Genomic DNA, 24,139 nt, shown 5'->3' with positions numbered 1-24,139 from the left:
TGAAATACAACGCGATAAATTCAACATCATTTAAATAAACACCTGAAAAAAAGTGATTAACCCATGTTTGGTATTTCTTAGATGGGGGGCTAATCCCTATCAACTCATGATTTTCCCTTGTACGGTGCCTTCGGAAAGTATTCAGACCCATTGACTTTTTCGACATTTTTGTTATGTTACAGCCTTATTCTAAAATTGATTAAATGAAACAATATCCTTAGTAATCTACACACAATTTCGCATAATAACATTGCGAAAACAGTTTTTGGGGAATTTTTGCAAATGTATTACAAACAAAAAACAGCAATACATTATTTTCATAAGAATTCAGACCCTTTGCTTTGAGGCTCGAAATTGAGCTCATGTGCATCTTGTTTCCATTGATCATCTTTGAGATGTTTCTACAACTTGATTGGAGTCCACCTGTGGTAAATTCAATTGATTGGACATGATTTGGAAAGGCTTACACCTGTCTAAATAAGGTCCCACAGTGACAGTGCATGTTAGAGCAAAAACCAAGTCATGAGGTCGAAGGAATTGTCTGTAGAGCTCAGAGACAGGATTGAGTTGAGGCACAGATCTGGGGAAGGCTACCAAAACAGCCCGGCAAACTGAGAAATCGGGGGAGACAGGCCTTGGTCAGGAAGGGGACCAAGAACCAGATGGTCACGCTGACAGAGCTCTAGAGTTCCTCTGTGGAGATGGGAGAACCTTCCAGAAGGACAACCATCTCTGCAGCACTCCACCAATTAGGCATTTATGGTAGAGTGGCAAGACGGAAGCCACTTTTTGGAGTTTGCCAAAAGGCACCTAAAAACTCTCAGACTATGAGAAACAAGATTATCTGGTCTGATGAAACCAAGATTGAACTCTTTGGCCTGAATGCCAAGCGTCACGTCTGGAGGAAACCTGGCACCATCCCTACGGTGAAGCATAGGTGGCAGCATCATGCTGTGGGGATGTTTTTCAGCGGCTGGGACTGGGAGACTGGTCAGGATCGAGGCAAAGATGAATGGAGCAAATTACAGAGAGATTCTTGATGAAAACCTGCTCCAGACTGCTTCAGGACCTCAGACTGGGCCGAAGGTTCACCTTCCAACAGGACAACGACCCCAAGCACACAGCCAAGACAGTGCAGGAGTGGCTTCATTATAAGTCTCTGAATGTCCTTGAGTAGCCCAGCCAGAGCCCGGACTTGAACCTGATTGAACATCTCTGGAGAGATCTGAAAATAGCTGTGCAGCAACACTCCCCATCCAACCTGACAGAGGTTGAGAGGATCTGAAGAGAAGAATGGGAGAAACACCCCAAATACAGGTGTGCCAAGCTTGTGGCATCATACCCAAGAAGACTACCTGGCTGTATTCGCTGCCAAAGGTGCTTCAACAAAGTACTGAGTAAAGGGTCTGAATACTTGTGTAAATATGATATTTCAGTTTTTGATATTTTATAAATGTGCAAACATTTAAATAAAATATAAAGGTTTTTCTTTGTCATTATGGGGTATTGTGTGTAGATTGATGGGGGGGAAACTATTTAATACATTTTAGAATAAGGCTTTAATGTAACAAAAATGTTGAAATAGTCAAGGGGTCTGAATACTTTTGAAGGCACGGTATGTGTGAAAGATCAAACATCAGGACTTCGGAGTGGAAATACATTGTGACCATAATCAATTCTGAACAACCTATGTGTCATAGAAACTGTTACAAAGCCCAACAGTGATTATAAAACACCTCTATAAGAGTAAAATATCTTAAAGGTTAGATATTTTATAGCTATACAAAAATACTGTATGTTAACAAGCCAAAAAGGGACAAGACTGCCATCACTTTTGTCTGTGTAGTCAACAACATTCGCTGGGGGCTACCCTGGCAAATTATCGACCTTTAAAGACTGATCTCAGTTTATAATGGCGGCTCTGGCCGCTGTAGCATGACACCGTGACTTCACTGCAATGCATGACCTTTTCAGTAATATCAGCAGCTCATGTTGCCTGGGGATATTTCCATTTGATCCAGGCCTGAGACATTTTGTGATCACCCTCTGTTCTAGCTGGCCAATCAGCTAGAGCAGGGTACCCCAACTGAATTTTGCCCACTGGTGATTTTATTTGGTTCCCCAATTATTCTGAGCAAAACATTATATTAATATATTTTTCTTGTGAATTTTCATTGTTGGACACAAGACATAATCATTTCAAACCTTGCTTACATTTGTATATGATCACATGCGTGGAAATACTTGGGAACAGTTTTCCTCAATTAAAATCACTTGGATTTCCTAGTGTTTTTATCACGCATGTGATCATATACAAATGTAAGCAAGGTTTGAAATGATTATGTCTTGTGTCCAACAATGAACATTTCTATCTATTTGGGCTTCAATTGCAGTCAATTTGCAGTCTACAAATGATTTGTAATTATGTTCTGGCCCCCTGACCATCCGTTCAAGAAAAATCAGCCCACGGCTGAATCTAGATCATGATCCCTGAGCTAGAGGCTGATAAAACATACTATTGTTAAACTATAGTCTTATACTATATCAAAAAGTGTCTTTAACGTTTGTCACAACTTTATGCGTGGTAGATTTTTATCAGTTAGTAATTTGTCTTGTGACTGTGGATGAAAATGGCTTACCTCAAAATGAGTACAGGTGTGATTTTGTGTGTCAGTGTTTAGAATCATATTAATTAGAACAGAGCGAAAGAAAGAAAGAAGAAAAGAGAGATAAGATAGAAATAAAGACCAGCACATAGTTTATTCATCTGATTTTATGGGAACCATAACGCACCATACCCAGACATACACACACCGCAAACACATAAATCACTTCAAACATCCTTTCAGGTATCATCACAGTGAAGAGTTGTTAAAACTCAGTCTAATTTCTGTCTATCTAGATTTGTGGCTAGATAAATTGTGAAACTGTGTAGGCTTTAACTTGCATGAACTACCATCTGATAGCAGCAACAGTATACTACTGTAAAAGGATTACCACAGCACACCACTATTCTAAAATGTGAGGACTGGCAATTCTCAGAGCACAAATGACAACATTTTGCATATGAACATACTTTATCTTGTAGCTACTGTCCTTACCCAAGGAACCTGTGTTTACCTTACAATCTACTGCTTCACCAGTTTCAGTCTCCCAGCCCAATCTAGAACATACATACATTCCGATTCCAAACAGCCGACAGTCACACTTCTCAACAATTCTTTGGATTTCCATGTTTTATACACAAAATCATACTCAAACCCTTTAAGAACAAAATTAGGCCTTAGTTTTGCATGGCTATGTTTTAACGAACTCAAACAGTTTTTTGACTAACTCTTGGCATGGAACACTGGAAATCCAATTAACTTCTCGCTACTTTTAACGAACAAGATCCCTTCTTTTTTGTGAAAACAAACAAAAATATACACACTTCCACAGGCACACATTTAAAATAAAACACCAGGAACCAATTGTGCACATAATACAACATTGTTTGGTAACATGAAAAGGCACTTAAAAAGGGATTAAGTCACTTCACACGTTTTTAAAGTAGGAACCCCTCAAAACACCTCAGAAACAGAGGGAGACAAGGAATAGTCCCATGAAGAGGAAGGTGCTGGGTTCATGAAGCCCGACGACGAGACCAATGGCCACACTCAGGAATATGATGGATGGGATCAGTGTCCTGTCCAGGGTCGGTTCAGCCTGGGGGCTTAGGGGCTTGGTGATCTGAGCCTCTGATGATCTGCTTGATAGACCTGTTTCTGAGGAAACCTGGAAAGTCTCCTCCTCTTCGTCAGCCGAAGTAGCGTCTTCCTCATTTGAACTGCTAGTACCATCTTGGGTCATGGTCATGGATGACTCTGAGATGTTCTCTGTGACTGCAAATGATACGGTTTTGCGCTGAACTCCCAGAGGTGTCTGGCTCTCCAACCCAGGAGTGGTGTGTTCCCTAGCAGTGATATCATCCTGCTGCTTAGAGTTGCCTGAGTCCTCAGAGAGCACAGCTGCCAGCTCGCTCAGGCCGGCTGCCACCCCTCGCTTGAAGCGCTGGTGAGACACAGGGTGGGATGAATGTGAGATGTCATTGGGCAGCTCAGCAGTGTGGCTGGCCAGACTCTGGGTCATTCTATCCTCTCCTGTGGGCCCAAGGTGTGTCACGGTCACCATGGGAGGGTGCCACGGACAGATGGCTACTACATCTACAACTACACCTACTTCGCCACCTGCCTGGAAGCTCTCTAGCTTGGGCCCAACAGCCTCTAGCATCAGGACTCCATCTTCTCTGGCCATGCCGTCATCCATTGATGTCAGCTGCTTATCATCAGACTCTTCAGGGAGAGATGGGGAGGCCTCAGAGAAAACCTTTATCTGGGATTTGCTACCCTCTTCAGCTCTGCTGAGCTTACAGTGGTTGGAATCTGAGGGATGTTCTAGGCGACTTGAGGAGCTGGTGCTTGTCTCCTGAATTCTGAAGGACTTCTCGTTTTCCTCCTCGGCATCTTTCTCTGCTTCCTGCCTTGGATCCTCCTCCTCCACCTTTGACCCATGCTCGAGCACCTCAATCTCCACCTCCTCAACATTCTCCTCCTCCTCCACCAACTTCCCCACCACTACATTTGGTGTTGCAGAAAGCACACTCTGATATAAAACATCTTCCAGTGAAGAAGACATGTTGGCTTGGATCTCCGTGTGAGGTGGGTCAAGTTCGGAGTGTGGTTCTGTGTGTTCCAGAGTGAAGGCTCCTCCCTCCTCCTCCTCTTTTTCCTCCTCATCAACATCTGAGGCTTCAGTCATGCTGCTGTGGAGAGGTGTAGGAGACGAGCTCCGAGGTGTGGAAGAACTACTATCTTTGGGCTCTTCCTGGGATGTTCCTCCTCCCTTTTCCTCATTCTTGTCATCTGATGCTTCAGCAATGCTGACATGAGGTGGTGTTAGAATGTACAGGTGTGTAGAGGGACTACTATCCTCCTCCTTCTCTTTCTCACCATCTAAGACTTCATCCATATTGCTGGGGAGAGGTGGAGGAACATGCATAGGTGTGGGGTGACTACTATCTTTGGGCTCCACCTGGAAGGTTCCTCCCTTTTCCTCCTTCTTGCCATCTGATGCTTCAGCAATGCTGATGTGGAGTGGTGGTGGAACATGTTCTTCTAATTCAGAGTCCAGTTTGGGTATTTCACAATCCAGTTTTAGTAATTCACAGTCCAGTTCCTGTGAAGGCTCTGGTTCAGTTGTCAGTTGGTTGGCTTCAGATGCTACAGGTTTGGATAGTACTTCATTGGCTTGTGTTGTGGATGTGGAAAACACATGAGGTGATTGTTTACCCAGGGATACAGTGGCACTGGACAGTGTTCCATCTGCTAATGGAAGGTCTAGGTTGGCTGGGAGAGGAGAACTGGGTATGTCATCGGCAGTCTGTAGGAATAACACAAAAATAAAGAAATAACAGTGACCACCATGGGAGCTTTTGGGTAGAATGGTTGCAGATCTGTTTGTTCTGTACAGCCAACTGCTAAGGTCGTTGTTTGACATGACAAAGAATCTAAGAGTTAGCTATACAGCACAAATACTGTAGATCTGGTACCAGGCTAGCTTTGAGGCACAGGGACGAGTCACAAATTGTGTTGAGGAACAGAGGAAAAGCAACTCAATGCATACTGAAAGTTTGGAATCCATGCTGATGTTATAAAACATTGTGGAGGACATATCATAAAAGGTCAAATGTATGTTTACATGACCCATGCATTTATGTAGGAGACAAAATACACTGACAGCAATCAACAACCAATAATTATCTATCAATCTTAAATCCCCAATAATTGTGTTTATCTGTTCATCCAAAATAAATGGTACCAAATTAACAATTACACTTACCCTCAATGGAAGACTGTGCAACTCTCTCCCCCCCAAAAACTACTAATGATCTTAAAGACATTAAAATATGGCAATTGTTCATTAGAAGGACAGTGGATGATAAGGATGAAACATGACATATATGGCTTCTAAAGAAACACGCACACACATATACAGGCTGTATAGATAAAACCATATGGACGTCATATGTTTTAGATTGAGTAAACACTTACATGACACTTGTTGAAACATCCATACCAAGACGATGGATCATTTGCTCATTCAAATTTCTAAGGCACGATACCCTTAGATTTATATTCTTTAGAAGAATATCAGTAAATATATTGTATGTAGGCTACAGTGGAGGCTGCTGAGGGGAGGACGGACATTGGAACAGAGTCTTTTGGCTGGAATGGAGTGAATGGAATGATATCAAACACATAAAAACTATGTGTTTGATACCATTCCATCAATACCATTCCAGCCATTATTATCAGCTGTCATCCACTCAGCAGCCTCCACTGGTAGGCTACTGATATACTACAATAGAATGGCTACTGTTACAGAAAGATTGTCTGTCATGACTGAGCCATTTGTGTTATTGAGAAATAGGTGGCAAATGATGAAACACTCAAACTCTGATGCAAAATCATGCACACATGGTGAATAAGAACTAGGGTTGAAAAATGTCCCGGTATTTTACAAATGTTCCATCCCGGTAATAAATCACTTTTCTCCCAGGTAACCTGGTATTTCCCACCAAATCTGGAAGTGTCATTAAAAGCATTATAAAGCATATATAGTTGAAGTCGGAAGTTTAAATACATTTACATTGGAGTCATTAAAACTAGTTTTTCAACCACTCCACACATTTCTTGTTAACAAACTATAGTTTTGGCAAGTCGGTTATGACATCTACTTTGTGCATGACACAAGTACATTTTAACAACAATTGTTTACAGACAGATTATTTAACTTATAATTCACTGTATCACAATTCCAGTGGGTCAGAAGTTTACATACACTAAGTTGACTGTGCCTTTAAACAGCTTGGAAAATTCCAGAAAATTATGTCATGGTGTTTGAAGCTACTGAAAGGCAAATTGACATCATTTGAGTCAATTGGAGGTGTACCTGTGGATGTATTTCAAGGCCTACCTTCAAACTCAGTGCCTCTTTGCTTGACATCATGGGAAAATCAAAAGAAATCAGCCAAGACCTAAAAAAAAACAATTGTAGACCTCCACAAGTTTGGTTCATCCTTGGGAGCAATTTCCAAACACCTGAAGGTACCACGTTCATCTGTACAAACAATAGTACACAAGTATAAACACCATGGGACCATGCAGCTGTCATACCGCTCAGGAAGGAGACGGGTTCTGTCTCCTAGAGATGAACATACTTTGGTGCGAAAAGTGCAAATCAATCCCAGAACAACAGCAAAGGACCTTGTGAAGATGCTGGAGGAAACAGGTACAAAAGTATCTATATCCACAGTAAAACGAGTCCTATATCGACATAACCTGAAAGGCCGCTCAGCAAGGAAGAAGCCACTGCTCCAAAACAGCCATAGAAAAAGCCAGACTACAGTTTGCAACTGCACATGGGGACAAAAATTGTACTTTTGGAGAAATGTCCTCTGGTCTGATGAAACAAAAATGGAACTGTTTGGCCATAATGACCATTGTTATGTTTGTAGGAAAAAGGGGGAGGCTTGCAAGTCGAATAACACTATCCCAACCATGAAGCACGGGGGTGGCAGTATCATAATGTGGGGGTGCTTTGCTGCAGGAGGGACTGGTGCACTTCACAAAATATATGGCCTCATGAGGATGGAAAATTATGTGGATATATTGAAGCAACATCAAAAGACATCAGTCAGTAGGTTAAAGCTTGGTTGCAAATGGGTCTTCCAAATGGACAATGACCCCAATCATACTTCCAAAGTTGTGGCAAAATGGCTTAAGGACAACAAAGTCAAGGTATTGGAGTGGCCATCACAAAGCCCTGACCTCAATGCTATAGAAAATGTGTGGGCAGAACTGAAAAAGCATGTGCGAGCAAGGAGGCCTACAAACCTGACTCAGTTACACCAGCTCTGTCAGGAGGAATGGGCCAAAATTCACCCAACTTATTGTGGGAAGCTTGTGGAAGGCTACCCGAAATGTTTGACCCAAGTTAAACAATTTAAAGGCAATGCTACCAAAAACGAATTGAGTGTATGTAAACTTCTGACCCACTGGGAATGTGATGAAAGAAATAAAAGCTGAAATAAATCATTCTCTCTACTATTATTCTGACATTTCACATTCTTAAAATAAAGTGGTGCTCCTAAGTGACCTAAAACAGGGAATTTTTACTTGGATTAAATGTCAGGAATTGTGAAAAACTGAGTTTGAATGTATTTGGCTAAGGTGTATGTCAACTTCCGACTTCAACTGTAAATATGTCTGGATTTGATTAGAGCTTTCATCAGCTTTGAAAATTAAAACCTGATGCTACCTGACCCTGATAAGCCATATGTTAACGACATTTAATGAGCCCGACATGAACGACATTTAATGAGCCCGAAATGAACAACATTTAATGAGCCTGACATTAACAACATTTAATGAGCCCGACATTAACAACATTTAATGAGCCTGACATTAACGACATTTAATGAGCCTGACATTAACGACATTTAATGAGCCTGACATTAACAACATTTAATGAGCCTGACATTAACAACATTTAATGAGCCTGACATTAACGACATTTTATGAGCCCGACATTAACAACATTTAATGAGCCTGACATTAACAACATTTAATGAGCCTGACATTAACGACATTTAATGAGCCCGACATTAACAACATTTAATGAGCCTGAGCCCAAAATATCCCAAATGATTGTGCCATTATCCAATACATATATGATATTGGCTACTGCACATTACCTGCGACAGAAAAACATAAAAGCCCATAGATGTAGCTAGCTATATGCGCTCTTGGGTAAATAAATTAAATTAGCTCCAGTAGGCTAGTCTTTTTGAGTGTGAACTGCATTACTGTACTGTATTATACTGTATCGTTCAAACCATGATAAAGCAGAAGACAACATGTGATTCTGGTGGAGCATATTCGGCCTACAAAGTTAGAAGTATAGACTAGCGAACCTTTCATAGCATTCCCCCTAATGTTATTAGCCTACCTCCTTTTTCTCTCTATTGTTGCTTCATTCCTTCCTCGCTTTCAACAGTTAAATTTAATACATTTCGTTGTCCTTATTTTCATCATTCTAATGACATCCTTGAGAAATATAGGACTAGAATTAGACGCAGAAGGCTTTCACTTCTCTTCACGAAGATTGAATGGTTATGGGTTTGAATAAATAATTGACATAGCCTTCCGCCATCACACGTTCGCTTTTCTTTCAAACTACCCGTTCTATTGGCTGCTGTATTTAACGTTCAGCAAAGAGCTTGCGTCCCTCTTGGAATAGTCTATTGGTATAAGAAATGCAAAAACAAATGTAGTGGCAAGAAACAGTATGTGAACCCTTTGGAATTACCTGGACTTCTGCATGAATTGGTCATAACATTTGATCTTCATCTAAGTCACAACAATAGACAAACACAGTCTGTTTAATAACACACAAACAATTATACATTTCCATGTCTTTATTGAACACACCATGTAAACATTCACAGTGCAGGGTGGGGAAAGTATGTGAACCCTTGGTTTTAATAACTGGTTGACCCTACTTTGACAACAATAACCTCAACCAAACGTTTTCTGTAGTTGCAGATCAGACCTGCACAACGGTCAGGAGGAATTTTGGAACATTCCTCTTTACAAAACTATTTCAGTTCAGCAATATTCTTGGGATGTCTGGTGTCAACCGCTCTCTTGAGGTCATGCCACGGCTTCTCAATCTGGTTGAGGTCAGGACTCTGACTGGGCCACTCCAGAAGGCGTATTTTCTTCTGTTGAAGCCATTCTGTTGTTGATTTACTTCTGTGTTTTGGGTTGTTGTCCTGTTGCATCACCCAACTTCTGTTGAGCTCCAATTAGCGGACAGAAATCCTTGCATTCTCCTGCAAAATGTCTTGATAAACTTGGGAATAAATTTTTCCGAGGATGATAGTAAGCTGTCCAGGCCCTGAGGCAACAAAGCAGCCCCAAACCATGACGCTCCCTCCACCATACTTTACAGTTGGTATGAGGTTTTGATGTTGGTGTGCTGTGCGTTTTTTCTCCACACATAGTGTTGTGTTCCTTCCAAACAACTCATCTGTAGTTTCATCTGTCCACAGAATATTTTGCCAGTAGCACTGTGGAACATCCAGATGCTCTTTTGCGAACTTCAGATGTGCAGCAATGGGGTTTTTTGGACAGCAGTGGCTTCTTCCGTGGTGCCCTCCCATGAACACCATTCTTGTTTAGTGTTTTACGAATCGTAGACTCGTCAACAGAGATTTCTGTAAGTCTTTAGCTGACACTAAGATTCTTCTTAACCTCATTGAGCATTCTGTGCTCTTGCAGTCATCTTTGCAGGACGGCCACTCCTAGGGAGAGTAGCAACAGTGCTGAACTTTCTCCATTTATAGACAATTTGTCTTATCGTGGACTGATGAACATCAAGGCTTTTAGAGATACTTTGGTAACCCTTTCCAGCTTTATGCAAGTCAACCATTTTTAATCTTGGGTCTTCTGAGATCTCTTTTGTTGAGGCATGGTTCACATCAGGCAATGCTTCTTGTGAATAGCAAACTCAATTTTTGTGAGTGTTTTTTATCGGGCAGGGCACCTCTAACCAACATCTCCAATCTCGTCTCAATGATTGTACTCCAGGTTGGCTGACTCCTGACTCCAATTAGCTTTTAGAGAATTCATTAGCCTAGGGGTTTACATACTTTTTCCAACCTACACTGTGAATGTTTAAACTATGTATTCAATATAGACAAGAAAAATACAATAATTTGTATGTTATTAGTTTAAGCAGACTTTGTTTGTCTGTTGTTGTGAGTTAGATGAAGATCCAATTTTATAACCAATTTATGCAGCAATCCAGATAATTCCAAAGGGTTCACATACTGTTTCGTGCCACTGTATGTCCAACAAGCTATTCTAGTCTAGCTTTTCCTGCATTGGACTCCAAGAGCTAAGGAGCGTTTTTTAAGGAAAGGCCAGCGAGGCACAGGTGCTTGCATATTGCGCAGAGACAGAGGCTATAAGTTAGACGCTTCTCATGAATAACCCATAATTATTTAGCTAAATATAATACAAATACTGCATTGAATGTGTTACCTAAAAGAGGTAGGCTAGGAAATCTATATATAGGGTATATATCAATATAGAACATAATTATCTATTTGGATGCACTATGAGTGGAGTTGATGGAGAGCGAGAAAGACTGCGAGAGACTGCTCCCTCGTGCACTGATTTAAAGCAACAATATTCAAGTGAAAGGCTGTTTTAAATTCTGGAGCTGCAATTAAAAACATAATCATCTTTACAATTAAAAAACAATGCCAGATGTAGATGGGTAAATTAGACACGGATTCTGTCTTTATATTAGTGTAAAATAGGCTATACTGCAGCAAATGTAGGCCTACATATCACAATAAATAAAGTTACCAAGATGAGTTGACCCTGAGCGTTGATTCATCATGCAGAGGCCGTAGCCAGATTTAGGCATTGCATATCATTTAACAGTTCCATTTCACGCCATGCTGTTGCTATAAATACATTCTTATAATTTGTCTGTAATACCAACATGTTTCAAGCAGACCACCATAGTCCCTGTGCCCAAGAACACTAAGGTAACTTGCCTAAATGACGACTGACCAGTAGCACATCTGTAGCCATGAAACGCTTTGAAAGGCTGGTCATGGCTCACATCAACGCCATTATTCCAGAAACTCTAGACCCACTCCAATTTGCATACCGCACCAACAGATCCACAGATGATGCAACCTCTATTGCACTCCACACTGCCCATTCCCACCTGGACAAAAGGAACACCTATGTGAGAATGCTATTCATTGACTACAGCTCAGCATTCAACACCATAGTGCCCTCAAAGCTCATCACTAAGCTAAGGACTAAACACCTCCCTCTGCAACTGGATCCTGGACATCCTGACGGGCCGCCCTCAGGTGGTAAGGGTAGGTAACAACACATCCGCCACGCTGATCCTCAACACGGGGGACCCTCAGGGGTGCGTGCTCAGTCCCCTCCTGTACTCTCTGTTCACTCATGACTGCACGGCCAGGCACGACTCCAACACCATCATCAAGTTTGCTGATGACACAACAGTGGTAGGCCTGATCACTGACACCGATAGGGAGGAGGTGAGAGACCTGACCGTGTGTTGCAAGGACAACAACCTCTCCCTCAATGTGATCAAGACAAAGGAGATGATTGTGGACTACTGGAAAAGGAGGCCCGAACACGCCCCTATTCACATCGATGGGGCTGTAGTGGAACAGGATGAGAGCTTCAAGTTCCTTGGAGTCTACATCAACAACAAACTAACATGGTCCAAGCACACCAAGAAAGTCGTGAAGAGGGCATGACAAAACCTATTCCCACACAGGAGACTGAAAAGATTTGGCATGTGTCCTCAGATCCTCAAAAGGTTTTACAGCTGCACCATCGAGAGCATCCGGACGGGTTGCATCATTGCCTGGTATGGCAACTGCTCAGCCTCCAACCGCAAGGCACTACAGAGGGTAGTGCGAACAGCCCAGTACATCACCGGGGCCAAGCTTCCTACCATCCAGGACCTCTATACCAGGCAGTGTCAGAGGAAGGCCCTAAAAAATGTCAGAGACTCCAGCCAGCCTACACATAGACGGTTCTCTCTGCTACAGCATGGTAAGCACTACCCCCAAGCCTTAAGACTCCTGAACAGCTAATCAAATGGCTACCCAGACTGCATTGTTGGTTAAGGGCTTGTAAGTAAGCATTTCACTGTAAGATTTACACCTGTTGTATTCGGCGCATGTGACAAATACAATTTGATTTGATTTGATTATAATTTACCAGTTTCTCACAGTTATTTATCCCAGTTATTTATCCTGGGAAAAGGCAGTGGTTTTGAGTGGTAAATTCCAGTAAATCTTGGTAACCGGGTTACCACTATTCAACCCTAATAAGAACTGAAAGACAAATGATACAAGTAGTAAAAACAGCCCATGCAGTTTGTGGCCATCAAGCGTGCACGTTACCTAAATTGTGGCTGAAGCTTCAATGAGCTGTGAAATGAATTGTCATAGGAGAAAAAAAATATTAGTTTGAAAATTATTGCACTTTATTAGTCAATTCACCCATATTTAGGAACAGAACATATTTGCCACTACTTGTTGTCGCATGTAAAATTAAGAACAATTCTAATATAATTATTTTATGCCCTAATGAATGAAAAATCTAATATGGGCTGAAACCTAAGATCTAATGAATTTGCAGTTTCGCTGAAAATCATGCATTGATGTCAATAGGAGATTTATGTGAAAGTTTTAGCTGGAAGTACAGTTCTCAAGTTAGGATTCAGCCATAATTGAATAAAATAACATAGTCTAGTTATTTAACCTGAAACTTTAAACTGTAACACTAACCAACACACTCTGGGATTCAATAATGAGATAGCTAAACATGCATGAGATTGAATGCATAGAAATTACAGTGAAGTTTATGATTTCAGCCGATCTGCTGAGTGGAAGGCATTAACTACAGATTCATACATCCATGGCTCTGCTAGCCATAGCTCTGCTAGCCATAGCTCTGCTATTCATTCATATCCATATTGCCATTCTATTCAATTAGCTGATGAAATAGGCATGCACATATTTATGACCATTCTTACAAATCATTTTTGCAGTTCTGTTATACTGTATCTACCGGTTTACACTTCATATTAAGTTGCTGTAACTGTACGGTAACCCTGTTATTATACTAGCATCAACATTGTACTAACATGTTATCACAACAATGCCTCTGATGGTGTGTGACCCATTAAATCCTCATCCTGACGATGACAAACTGTTCCAAACACGTATGAGGCCTACGATGTGCATATCCAATGGAACTTTTCCAGGTGCTGAATTGACTGAACAGTTCAAGAAAACTGAATTCCTTTAACTGTACACAGTGCTCCTCTACACTTTTTACAACCCGAGTGTGTCATCCCTAAATGTACCAAGATTAAATGTACAACATAGAGAATGTAGTATAAATATATGAATACAAGTTCAAAGATAACTGGTAAGAAATACTGATGAGTTATTCCACCGTTACCTCTATGTCAAGCTCTGGTTGAAGAATGACTGGACACTGAGGACTGGGCTTCAACATGTCTGGCACTGGCTTAGTCACCGGTTCATCTTCAAAAACAAAGGTCAACAGTTAATCACACTACTCATTATTCTAAATGTACACTTTTATATACAACTCTGTACGTACATTGTATGCATTGGACTGGCCTGAGAGGAAACAGTATGATTGAAACGGTGAATATAGCGAGAGTCAAAATAAGGATAGAAAAATGTCTCCTTACTCTCTCTCTTTTGTTTCATCCTTTTACAACTTTGTAATAACTCTGTGTGATACTCATATGCAGCACTCCTGCTTTACCTTCACCCTTCTCTGGGAACTGTGCAAAGTAGTCCGAATCCTCCATACTGAAAGCAAAGACATAACATGACTGTTAACCAATGGCACTGCAATGAAGACACTCATGATCCTATTGTAAATATACATTTGATCAGCATGATCTTATATTACTATTTTTTAGAACACGAGACATACAGTGCATTCGGAAAGTGTTCAGACCCCTTCCCTTAATCAACATTTTGATACGTTACAGACTTATTTTTCCTCATCAATCTACACACAATTCCCCATAATGAACTTTTTGCAAATGTGTCAACAATAAAAAACAGAATACCTTATTTACATAAGTATTCAGACCCTCAGGTGCACCCTGTTTCCATTGATCATCCTTGAGATGTTTCTACAACTTGATTGGAGTCCACCTGTAGTAGATTCAATTGATTGGACATTATTTGGAAAGGCACACACCTGTCTATATAAGGTCCTACAGTTGACAGTGCATGTCAGAGCAGAAACCAAGCCATGAGGTCGTAATTGTCTGTAGAGCTCCGAGAAAGGATTGTATCAAGTCACAGATCTGGGGGGGCTACCAAAAAATGTCTGCAGCATTGAAGGTCCCCAAGAACACGGTGGCCTTCATAATTCTTAAATTGAAGAAGTTTGGAAGAAGGGCCTTGGTCATGGAGGTGACCAAGAACCTGATGGTCACTCTGACAGGGTTCCAGCGTTCTTCTGTGGAGATGGGAGAAGATTCTAGAAGGACAATCATCTCTGCAGCACTCCCAACAATCAGAACTTTACGGTGGAGTGGCCAGACGGAAGTCACTCCTCAGTAAAAGGCATGTGACAGCTATATGACAAACTTGGAGTTTGCCAAAATTTACTCTCAGACCATGAGAAACAAGATTCTCTGGTCTGATGAAACCAAGATTGAACTCTTTGGCCTGAAGGCCAAGTGTCACGTCTGGAGGAAACCTGGCACCATCCCTACGGTGAAGCATGGTCGTGGCAGCATCATTCCGTGGGGGTGTTTTTCAGTGGCAAGGACTGGGAGACTAGTCAGGATTGAAGGAAAGATGAACAGAGCAAAGTACAGAGAAATCCTTGATGAAAACCTCATCTTCCAACAGGACAATGCAGGTGTGGCTTTGGGACAAGGCCCTGAATGTCCTTGAGTGGCCCAGCCAGAGCCTGGACTTGAACCCGATCGATCGCACATCTCTGGAGAGACCTGAAAATAGCTGTACAGCGACACTCCCCATCCAACCTGACAGAGCTTGAGAGGATCTGCAGAGAAGAATGGGAGAAACTCCCACAATACATGTGTGCCAAGCTTGTAGCGTCATACCCAAGAAGATTTTGAGGCTATAATCACTGCCAATGGTGCTTCAACAAAGTACTGAGTAATGGGTCTGAATACTTACGTAAATGTGAATTTTTTATTTATTTATGCATTTGTAAAAATGTTTAAAAAAATGTTTTGCTTTGTCATCATCGGGTATTGTATGTAGATTGATGAGGGGAAAAACAATTGAATCAATTTAAGAATAAGGCTGAAACGTAACAAAATGTGGAAAAATGTCTTAATATTTTACGAATGCACTGTAGGCCTACAGAAAGCATGGTTCTCACAGAGCCTTACTCTCACATCTCACACATTAGTGGAGTGGAGTGTTGGTCACTACTTGTTGAGTAATAGCCTACAAGATGGAAGCCAAGATAATCTTGTACTATAGCACAAGACATATACCTCATGATCACTCTTGGAAATGCGAGTGGATACACCTTCCTCCTGATCTTCGCGTTTTCCCTTTACCTACCATTCACTTGTCATTTCTCTGAAGAGTTTGGGGTGTTAATTAAGACCTAGACAACCAGGTGAGGGGAGTTCCTTACTAATTAGGGACTTTAATTGATCAATCAAGTACAAAGATGAAGCGAAAACTCACAGACACTTGGCCCTCTGTGGAATGAGTTTGACATGAGTTAGAGGATCACGGCTAGAAGGGATGCAGTTCATGTCAAAGTGACGTCAAAAGTTGCTTGTTCGAGTCGCATCTGGGATAATTTTCACATTTTAGTTAACCCTAACTAACTATTTTCTTAATCTTAACCTAATTCTCCAAACCTGCCACGTAAATTCTCCTAACCTGCTACCCCTTTTTCTCCCCAGTTTCATGGTATCCAATTGGTAGTTACAATCTCGTCTCATCGCTGCCGTACGGACTCGGGATAGGCGAAGGTCGAGAGCCGTGCGTCCTCCGAAAAACAACCCAACCAAGCCACACAGCTTCTTGACACAATGCCCACTTAACCCGGAAGCCAGCAGCACCAATGTGTCGGAGGAAACACTGTACACCGTGCGACTGTGTTAGCGTGCACTGCGCCCGGCCCACCACAGGAGTCGCTAGTGCGCGATGGGACAAGGACATCCCTGCCGGACAAACCATACCCTTAACCCGGACGACACTCGGCCAATTGTGCGCCGTCCCATGGGTTTCCCGGTCACGGCCGGATGCGACAGAGCCTGGACTCTTACCCAGAATCTGTACTGGCACAGCTAGCACTGCGATGGAGGGCCTTAGACCACTGTGCTACTCGGGAGGTCCCCGAAAAGTCACTTCTGAAATTAGCTTCATCATTTAGTCAAAATCAATTTAGAGACATTGGCAGAAAACCTGATATTAGCAAGAGTCTCCAGTGTCAGGGGGTAGTGAAATAAGATATCGCATATAACAAATTGTGACAAAACAACTGGCAGAGGCAGTGGAAAATAACAGCCACAAGTGTATTGGTAACTGATGCTGTGGCCTAATGACCTTGATAAAGCAAGCTATTTTGGAGATTCTCTTCATGACTAGCGTCCTGTCCAGGGGGTGTACTTGTATATCAAGCTGCCTAAAGCTACAGAAATAGGAGATAGAATCCTGCCCTATAGCTGTTGCTCAGACAAGGCTACTTACTTACTTCCCTAACATCCCGCATAGGATGGCAGATTTCACTCCAAAGTTTTCCGTTTAGTTAACTACAGAACCCATTTTTTAATAGGGGGGTTTTCCGTGCCCCCCACCAAACACCTTTTTCGATGCCCCACTTCTTTGTCCCACCTTTTCTCCTCTCAAGGCTGCATACAGTAGTAATGAAGACCCATGTGACTGGATCCATCTATGTCCTATATCCCAGGAATCCAGTCTTTTTAAGGGTTTTCAGGGGGGATGACCCCCAAACCCCCTGACTACTCACACGTAGGATCACAAGTTTCATCATGTGTTCCATGCTTGTGAGTGTGAGATGCCAAACAATAACTCAGTAGCCTATGTTCCCATCCTTCTCAATGGCAAACCGCCATTGCAGACAGATGCCAAGTGTTGAGAGGCAGTGGAAAACTACAGAAATCTAGATACACTGTTTTTATATTATGCCTTGGGGTTTAATGATGGGGTGATGTTTTCCATTGATCACATGGTGGCAGTTGATGCATACACTGTGATGCACAATTGACTGCCAAATACGAGTGCGACAACCATCATTTTAAGAATAGAGGTGTGAATTAGACAATTGGTCATTTATGAGAGAAGGACACTTTCTATCTATCCATCTAGCCTATCTATCAGGCTACACTGAAAATGAAACGATCCTGTCAATGAAAAGGAGAGCCCTGCAGACGATCAGATTGCTTTGGAGGAATAAGGCCAAAAAGAGCAATAAGGGGAGGAGTCAGGTAGAGCCTCAGAGATGACCTATTCCATTGAAACCGGATTGGGTTGATGTCAACTGGTTTTCCATTGAAAGGTCAGGGGTAAGTGTCAGAGAACGGCGGGGCTGAAAGTGACACCTGCCTTGTACAAGCTATTTCAATCCCCCACACAGCTCATACACCCCTGGATTGCTGGCATTCTGAGAGTGTGTGTGTGCATGTGTCTGCCATCTCCGCCCCCCTTCAATGTACTGGAGACTGGATCACAAAATATAACCTGGTTGAAATATTATGAGATTGTCCCACAAAAACCACTGATGCAAACCAATCTGATTTTGCGTAACTGCACTGGTTGGGTAGGCCAATTATATTGCAATGTAAGTCACTGTCTGCAACCAACCACTCTGTTAAAATGAGGTGCTTTGTAACCCCAAAACTAGTGATAACTGAGCAGCCACTCACTCAAAGGAGGACAAACCTTAAAGGGATACTTCAGGATTCTGGCAATGAAGCCCTTTATCTACTTTCCCAGTCAGATGAGTTTGTGGATACCATTTTTGTCTCTGCGTGCAGCGTTAGTGCAATTGTAAACTAGCATTAGCGCAATGACTGGAGGTCTATGGTAACTGCTAGCATGCTAGTACACACATAGACTTCCAGTGCTAGTTAGCATTGACTCACAAAACTACCTCTGTAGTATTGTAGATGAAGGGCTTTATTGACAAAATCCCGAAGTATCCCTTTACCTTTGCAGGTGTATTGAGACACATCATCCTGAGATGTTTTGAAACATGACATGGGGTGTGTTGTAACTTCACTTAATCAAGTGTTGTGCAACACCTTGCCAGGACCGGGAGCACTACCAGAAAAGGTTGAAAACACTGTGTTGGTATTTCAAAATCTGTTAAGTTCAGAATTAGATCCCTTCTCTTTTGGTGCCATTTCCTCTCTCTAAAGCTTCAAAACAATATTATGATGTTTCACATCCTGTCTAGCGCAGAATTAGATACCTTCTTCGGGAGCATTTTAGCTGATGAATGTATCTGATCATTTGCCAGTTTATCCCATTTTCGCCGGCACTGCTGAGCACAGTGCTCAATCCACCAGCAGTAGCTGGAGGTTTTAAAGCAAGGATTGCAGGATACTGTATTTGCCTCTACCATTAAAAGTTGGAAATGTGGGAATGGGACGTCTCATTATTGATCATCATTTTGCCTGATGGTTTTGATATCATTTAATCATGATCCATTACACCTCATGACAAAAAAAGCTGCTTAATACTAATATATTAGTATACTTTTCTTTCTTCAAACGTGCCTCTACCAACATTGTGTCAAATAATCATAAAGTAAAAATAAAAAAATATTACTCACAATCCAAGATTTGGCAAGATAGGAAATGCAAGGAGATTAAAACCAGACGTCTAATTCGTTCAATCACTAAATGTTCTCTATCTTCGTTTATCCTCATAAATAAATCTACTTACATTTTGAGAAAGATATTAAGTTGGATGATTTATTTGGTAAAATGAAATTAAGAAATCATTGAAATTAGTTGAATTAATTATTATTAAAGACATGCTCCGGAACTTTGGCGATAAATAAATATTTTTTTAACCTCCCGCTTTGGGCTGGATGTGTCAATGTGTAGTTCATACATGCACAATCTCTGAGCAGAATCACTGTGTACCTCAATTAGTTTGGAAGCTATGTTTTTTCTGGAAGCTGTTTTGCGCCATTTTCCATCACGTGCGCCAGACCCCCAACAATTGAAGTTCTAGCCAATGAGCTTCAGCCGCTCGCCATTTCAGTGACAGCTAGCAAGATGCACACACAGCAGAGTGAGCGAGAGAGCAGTGACGTGGTGCACATATCTGTTCATATGTGACGTAGTACGCAATTCTCGGGGCCACTTTTGGCTCGTGAGCAGTACTTTCAGACCTACTGGCTAAAAAGTATACAAAAGTACTGGAGAATCTCTTTACGTACACGTTGGTGGGTTTACATTCAAACACCCTCCAAACAACAGCTCTCAGGAAAGATGCACTTCTTTTCATGGTTTCATCACACAATCATGGTGTTTTGAGTATTTCTATTTTTACAGTGCACTAGAACAAGTGTTCCTGGAAGAAGTGGTCCTGAGACCATTCACCCTGACTTCCTCACAACCCCTTAGACAACTTTCCTCACTGTAGTAGCGACCACAGTAGTCCCTCAAAACTATTATCAAATGTGATTCATGTGAAAGTGTAATAGCAGATTGTATTATCATCTTATTATAGGCTTGCTATTATCTTCCATTCCTTTCCATGTTTGCATTCCTTAGGCTATAGGCTATAGGCCTACTGTACATAGCCTACAGTAAGTAGGCCTATGTCTATTTTGTTTGACGTCAACAGATTGATAGGATGCTTGGATGATGATCAAGGGAATTTACCTGTAACTGCTTTCAGTTTTCAGGATACTTGTAAGGTCTGGCATATCAAAAGGGCTAGCTTGTGCTACATCGTCTTCGTAGGACACGAGAAGAGTTACCGCGTAATTCAATTGCGAGTTGTTCGCCCAGTAATCGCCATCTGGAGTTTCGTAACGGACAACAAACTCAATGCGAGCCCCATGGTGAAGATACGGTGGGCAGAAGGAGAGCTTGAAGGAAAATTTATCAGTCTCACCGTCGCCCTGGACATAATCTGCTGGACAATCAAAGTAGGTGCTCCAGCTGTCCATAGTTGATCGAATGCACACAGTTTTGTTAAATGAAATATTAAGCACTCGGATAAACACGATAAATGCCAAGGGCTCGTCTTCAATAGGTGACACACTCTCCACCTCTACTTTATTAATGTGCACTGCTTTCGTCAGGGCAGCCGCAGTGGGAATGGTCCACTCCGGGTTTATGCGGTAGGTCGGTTCACGGATTTTCGGTCGGTATTTTGCCTCCTCTTCTTCCCACCTGGCATCATCCTCATCATCCGAATCAAATTGGACGAATTCCTTAACATTGGTTAGGTCTCTACCTGTTGTATCGGCAAACGACACTCTCCTGCTGGGAATTGCATCTTTGATTTTCAGATACTCTGCGGTCTCATCATAGATGGACCGTCCGCGTTTCCTTGGGATAGGAGAGCACCTGGGGATGAGACGCACGTTTGTCTCCTCGCTGTCTTCGTATTCTTCATCCGAATTACACTGGCCTTCGTCATAACACCGTCCTTCTCCGGATGACCCCTCTTTCTTCACCTTGGTGAAAAGACCCTCCTGGGATGGTATGGTTAAAAAAGACATTTTCTCGGTTATTCACCCTTCGAGTCGACTGTAAACAGCACCGGTCAGAGGATAGAATCCAATAGAATCAAGTGGTATGGGTTTGTACAGCTTTAACCCAGCGTTACGAACAGAACTGCCACTTATCCTGAGTTTCAGAACGTGTTGTACAGCATGACGGCAATGGAGCACTGAGGAGCATGTGCTAGTCTCTATAATACCAACATTTGTGGCTCGTACAGGGTAGTCCTCCTTGTTTAGAAGACCTTAGCTGGAACTTTAGTTAGGTCTTATTCCCAGAGGAATAACCGTCTAATTTTAGCTGTGTATTGCCTGCTCCAAATTTGCTATTGAAGTTGGTACAACCCTGGACTGGCGACTCCACCCTCTGTTTCGGTTTGCCGAGACCGTACACGCCCACCTCCAGGCTACTACACTCTGTTCGGAAACATGCTTTAATATTCATAAATCGTATTAGACGGAAATCAACCACGCCTAAACAGTGCAAAAGGATATTATGGTCAATCCTATGTTTTCTTCTGTATTATTCTTATTATTGGGCTATGTAATATTCCATAACAAATTACAACAGTATTGTACATCAATGTTAGATTTGTTTTTAAGTTCCTTTACATTACCTGAAGGGTTTCCCTTCTGATCGAACCACAGGATGTTTTGAAGTTCCTTTACATTACCTGAAGGGTTTCCCTTCTGATCGAACCACAGGATGTTTTTAAGTTCCTTTACATTACCTGAAGGGTTTCCCTTCTGATCGAACCACAGGATGTTTTTTGTTGTTGTATTATGATTTTTCAGTCCTTTACTCTCTGTGAATGGAATATTCCCATGATGTCACATCATGTTCTTTTTTATTATGTAACGTCACATTGTGTCACAATGGGCTACAGTGTATTTAAAGGGCTCTTGGGATGCCTATCATAATGTGATGCTTCCTCAAATAGCCATATTTTTCATTACATCGTATTTAAACATACGACAATAAGCACATAACCTACGGTAGGCTATAGGTTACAATATAATATGTAGGGAATTTTAATTTCATAATTCTACAGGAATGTTTATTTGATCATTCTTTTGTTGCTGAGAATTTTCTTGAAATGCAGATGAGCTTTGTGATTGACATAAATTCACTGAAAACCCATGCTAACACATGGTTATAACAGTATTGCATTTTTCATGTAGCCTACTTTTGGCCAGCTAATAGCCTAACCACCGATCAAGTAACATTATGGACTAAACGTTCAAATCCTGTTACAGCAGGATTATTTTGCTGTGACAATATAGGTCCAATTAAGATTCCCTTCACCAGGACACCACCGCCACCAGCCTGTACCAGGCAGGAGGGGTCCATGGACTCATGCTGCTTACGCCAAATCCTGACTGCCATCAGCAGGACACAACAGGAACCGAGATTCGACAGACTAGGCAATGTTTTTCCACTTCCAGTGTTGTTGATCGTGTTCCCGCTGTAGCTGCTTCTTCTAGTCGTCTGCTGCAATAGCCCATTCAGGACAAGGATCGATGAGTTGTGCGTTCCAAGATGCCGTTCTGCACATCATTGTTGTACTGCGCCGTCATTTGTCTGTTGTTGGCCCACCTGTTAGCTTGCACCATTCTTGCCATTCTCCTTCGACCTCATCAACGAGCTGTTTTCGCCCACAGGACTGCCGTTGACTGGATGTTTTTTGTTTGTCAAACCATTCTCAGTAAACCCTCGACACTGTCGTGTGTGAAAGGCCAGGAGGGCTGCCATTTCTGAGATACTGGATCCGGCGCCTGACACTGACGATCATACCACGCTCAATGTCACTTAGGTCACTCGAATAGTAACTGAATGCCTCGATGCCTGTCTGCCTGCTTTATAGAGCCATGGCCACATGACTCACTGTAGGAGCAAACCATTTTCGTGAATGGGATGGTGTACCTGATAAAAGCGCCGGTGTGTGTAGGTTGTATGACATGTTTGATCTAAATAATCATAGCTAGGCCTATATGGATAATCAAGCATATTGTAGACCTTCCTAGTACAAAATAATATACTGTCTTGTGCTCAGTTATTGATGGTAAATGAATGGTGTGGTTATCATTCTCATACTCCATAGACTCCTTGTTTTGGATCATTACTCCATCTGATCCACTAGGTGGCATAAGTAATGCTGCCATTCACCTTTGTGTCTCTGTTATGATCCAATAATAGTTGCCTGGCTATCCATCCACATTGCTCTGCCACCTGAGCAACTGAATGCAATTCAGGTTGAATCGTCAGGCAAAAATAATAGGCCTATTTCAAATTTTGTGCTGACTACATGAAGTGCTGACTACATGAATGGAAAGCTAGTAGGTTGGCTATGCAATAATGTAATTAAAGAGAACATCATTGGTACAAGACTCTATCAACTTGGTCATATTCAATATTACCAGAGACCATAACTTGGACTGGAACAAAAACAGGGCCAAGTTGCTCGATACCTGTGTTATAACACTTAAGTTACTACAGTGATAACATTGTTGTCATGACATTGATGTAACTATACTCCCTTGTCAGGTGCCATGTGCAAGCAGTTTGCATGATAAGGGGAAGCCGGTGTTCTAAATTGATGTTGAAATTGATATTGCTTTCCTTTCTCTGTCCTCGAAAATCAGCCTCTCATCTTTCGAGCAGGCAGCACATTCAACTTGACATTGTTTCTCCATATACTATATTT

At 41.8% G+C, this 24,139-nt stretch overlaps 1 protein-coding gene across 1 annotated transcript; it reads right to left on the bottom strand.

Moving 5' to 3' along the window:
* Positions 1 to 2,741: 2,741 nt before the first annotated feature.
* On the bottom strand, positions 2,742 to 23,819 carry LOC109908156 (uncharacterized). The gene is made up of 5 exons (XM_020506679.2): positions 20,587 to 23,819; positions 14,475 to 14,521; positions 14,139 to 14,224; positions 13,073 to 13,099; positions 2,742 to 5,418 (listed from the first exon to the last, which is right to left on the bottom strand). The coding sequence occupies exon 5, from the start codon at positions 5,035 to 5,037 to the stop codon at positions 3,571 to 3,573; it is 1,467 nt and encodes a 488-aa protein (XP_020362268.1). The 5' UTR covers positions 5,038 to 5,418; positions 13,073 to 13,099; positions 14,139 to 14,224; positions 14,475 to 14,521; positions 20,587 to 23,819; the 3' UTR covers positions 2,742 to 3,570.
* Between the last annotated feature and the right edge of the window lie 320 nt (positions 23,820 to 24,139).

Source organism: Oncorhynchus kisutch, linkage group LG17 (assembly GCF_002021735.2).
Source record: "Oncorhynchus kisutch isolate 150728-3 linkage group LG17, Okis_V2, whole genome shotgun sequence".
Taxonomy (NCBI): domain Eukaryota; kingdom Metazoa; phylum Chordata; class Actinopteri; order Salmoniformes; family Salmonidae; genus Oncorhynchus; species Oncorhynchus kisutch.
Note: the sequence above shows the minus strand (reverse complement) of the source record. Positions and strands in the feature narration are given on the sequence as shown.

Bases quoted from the DNA above. Each gene is read 5' to 3' on its own strand.
- LOC109908156 (XM_020506679.2), bottom strand. From the start codon at position 5,037: ATGCATGTTCCTCCACCTCTCCCCAGCAATATGGATGAAGTCTTAGAT.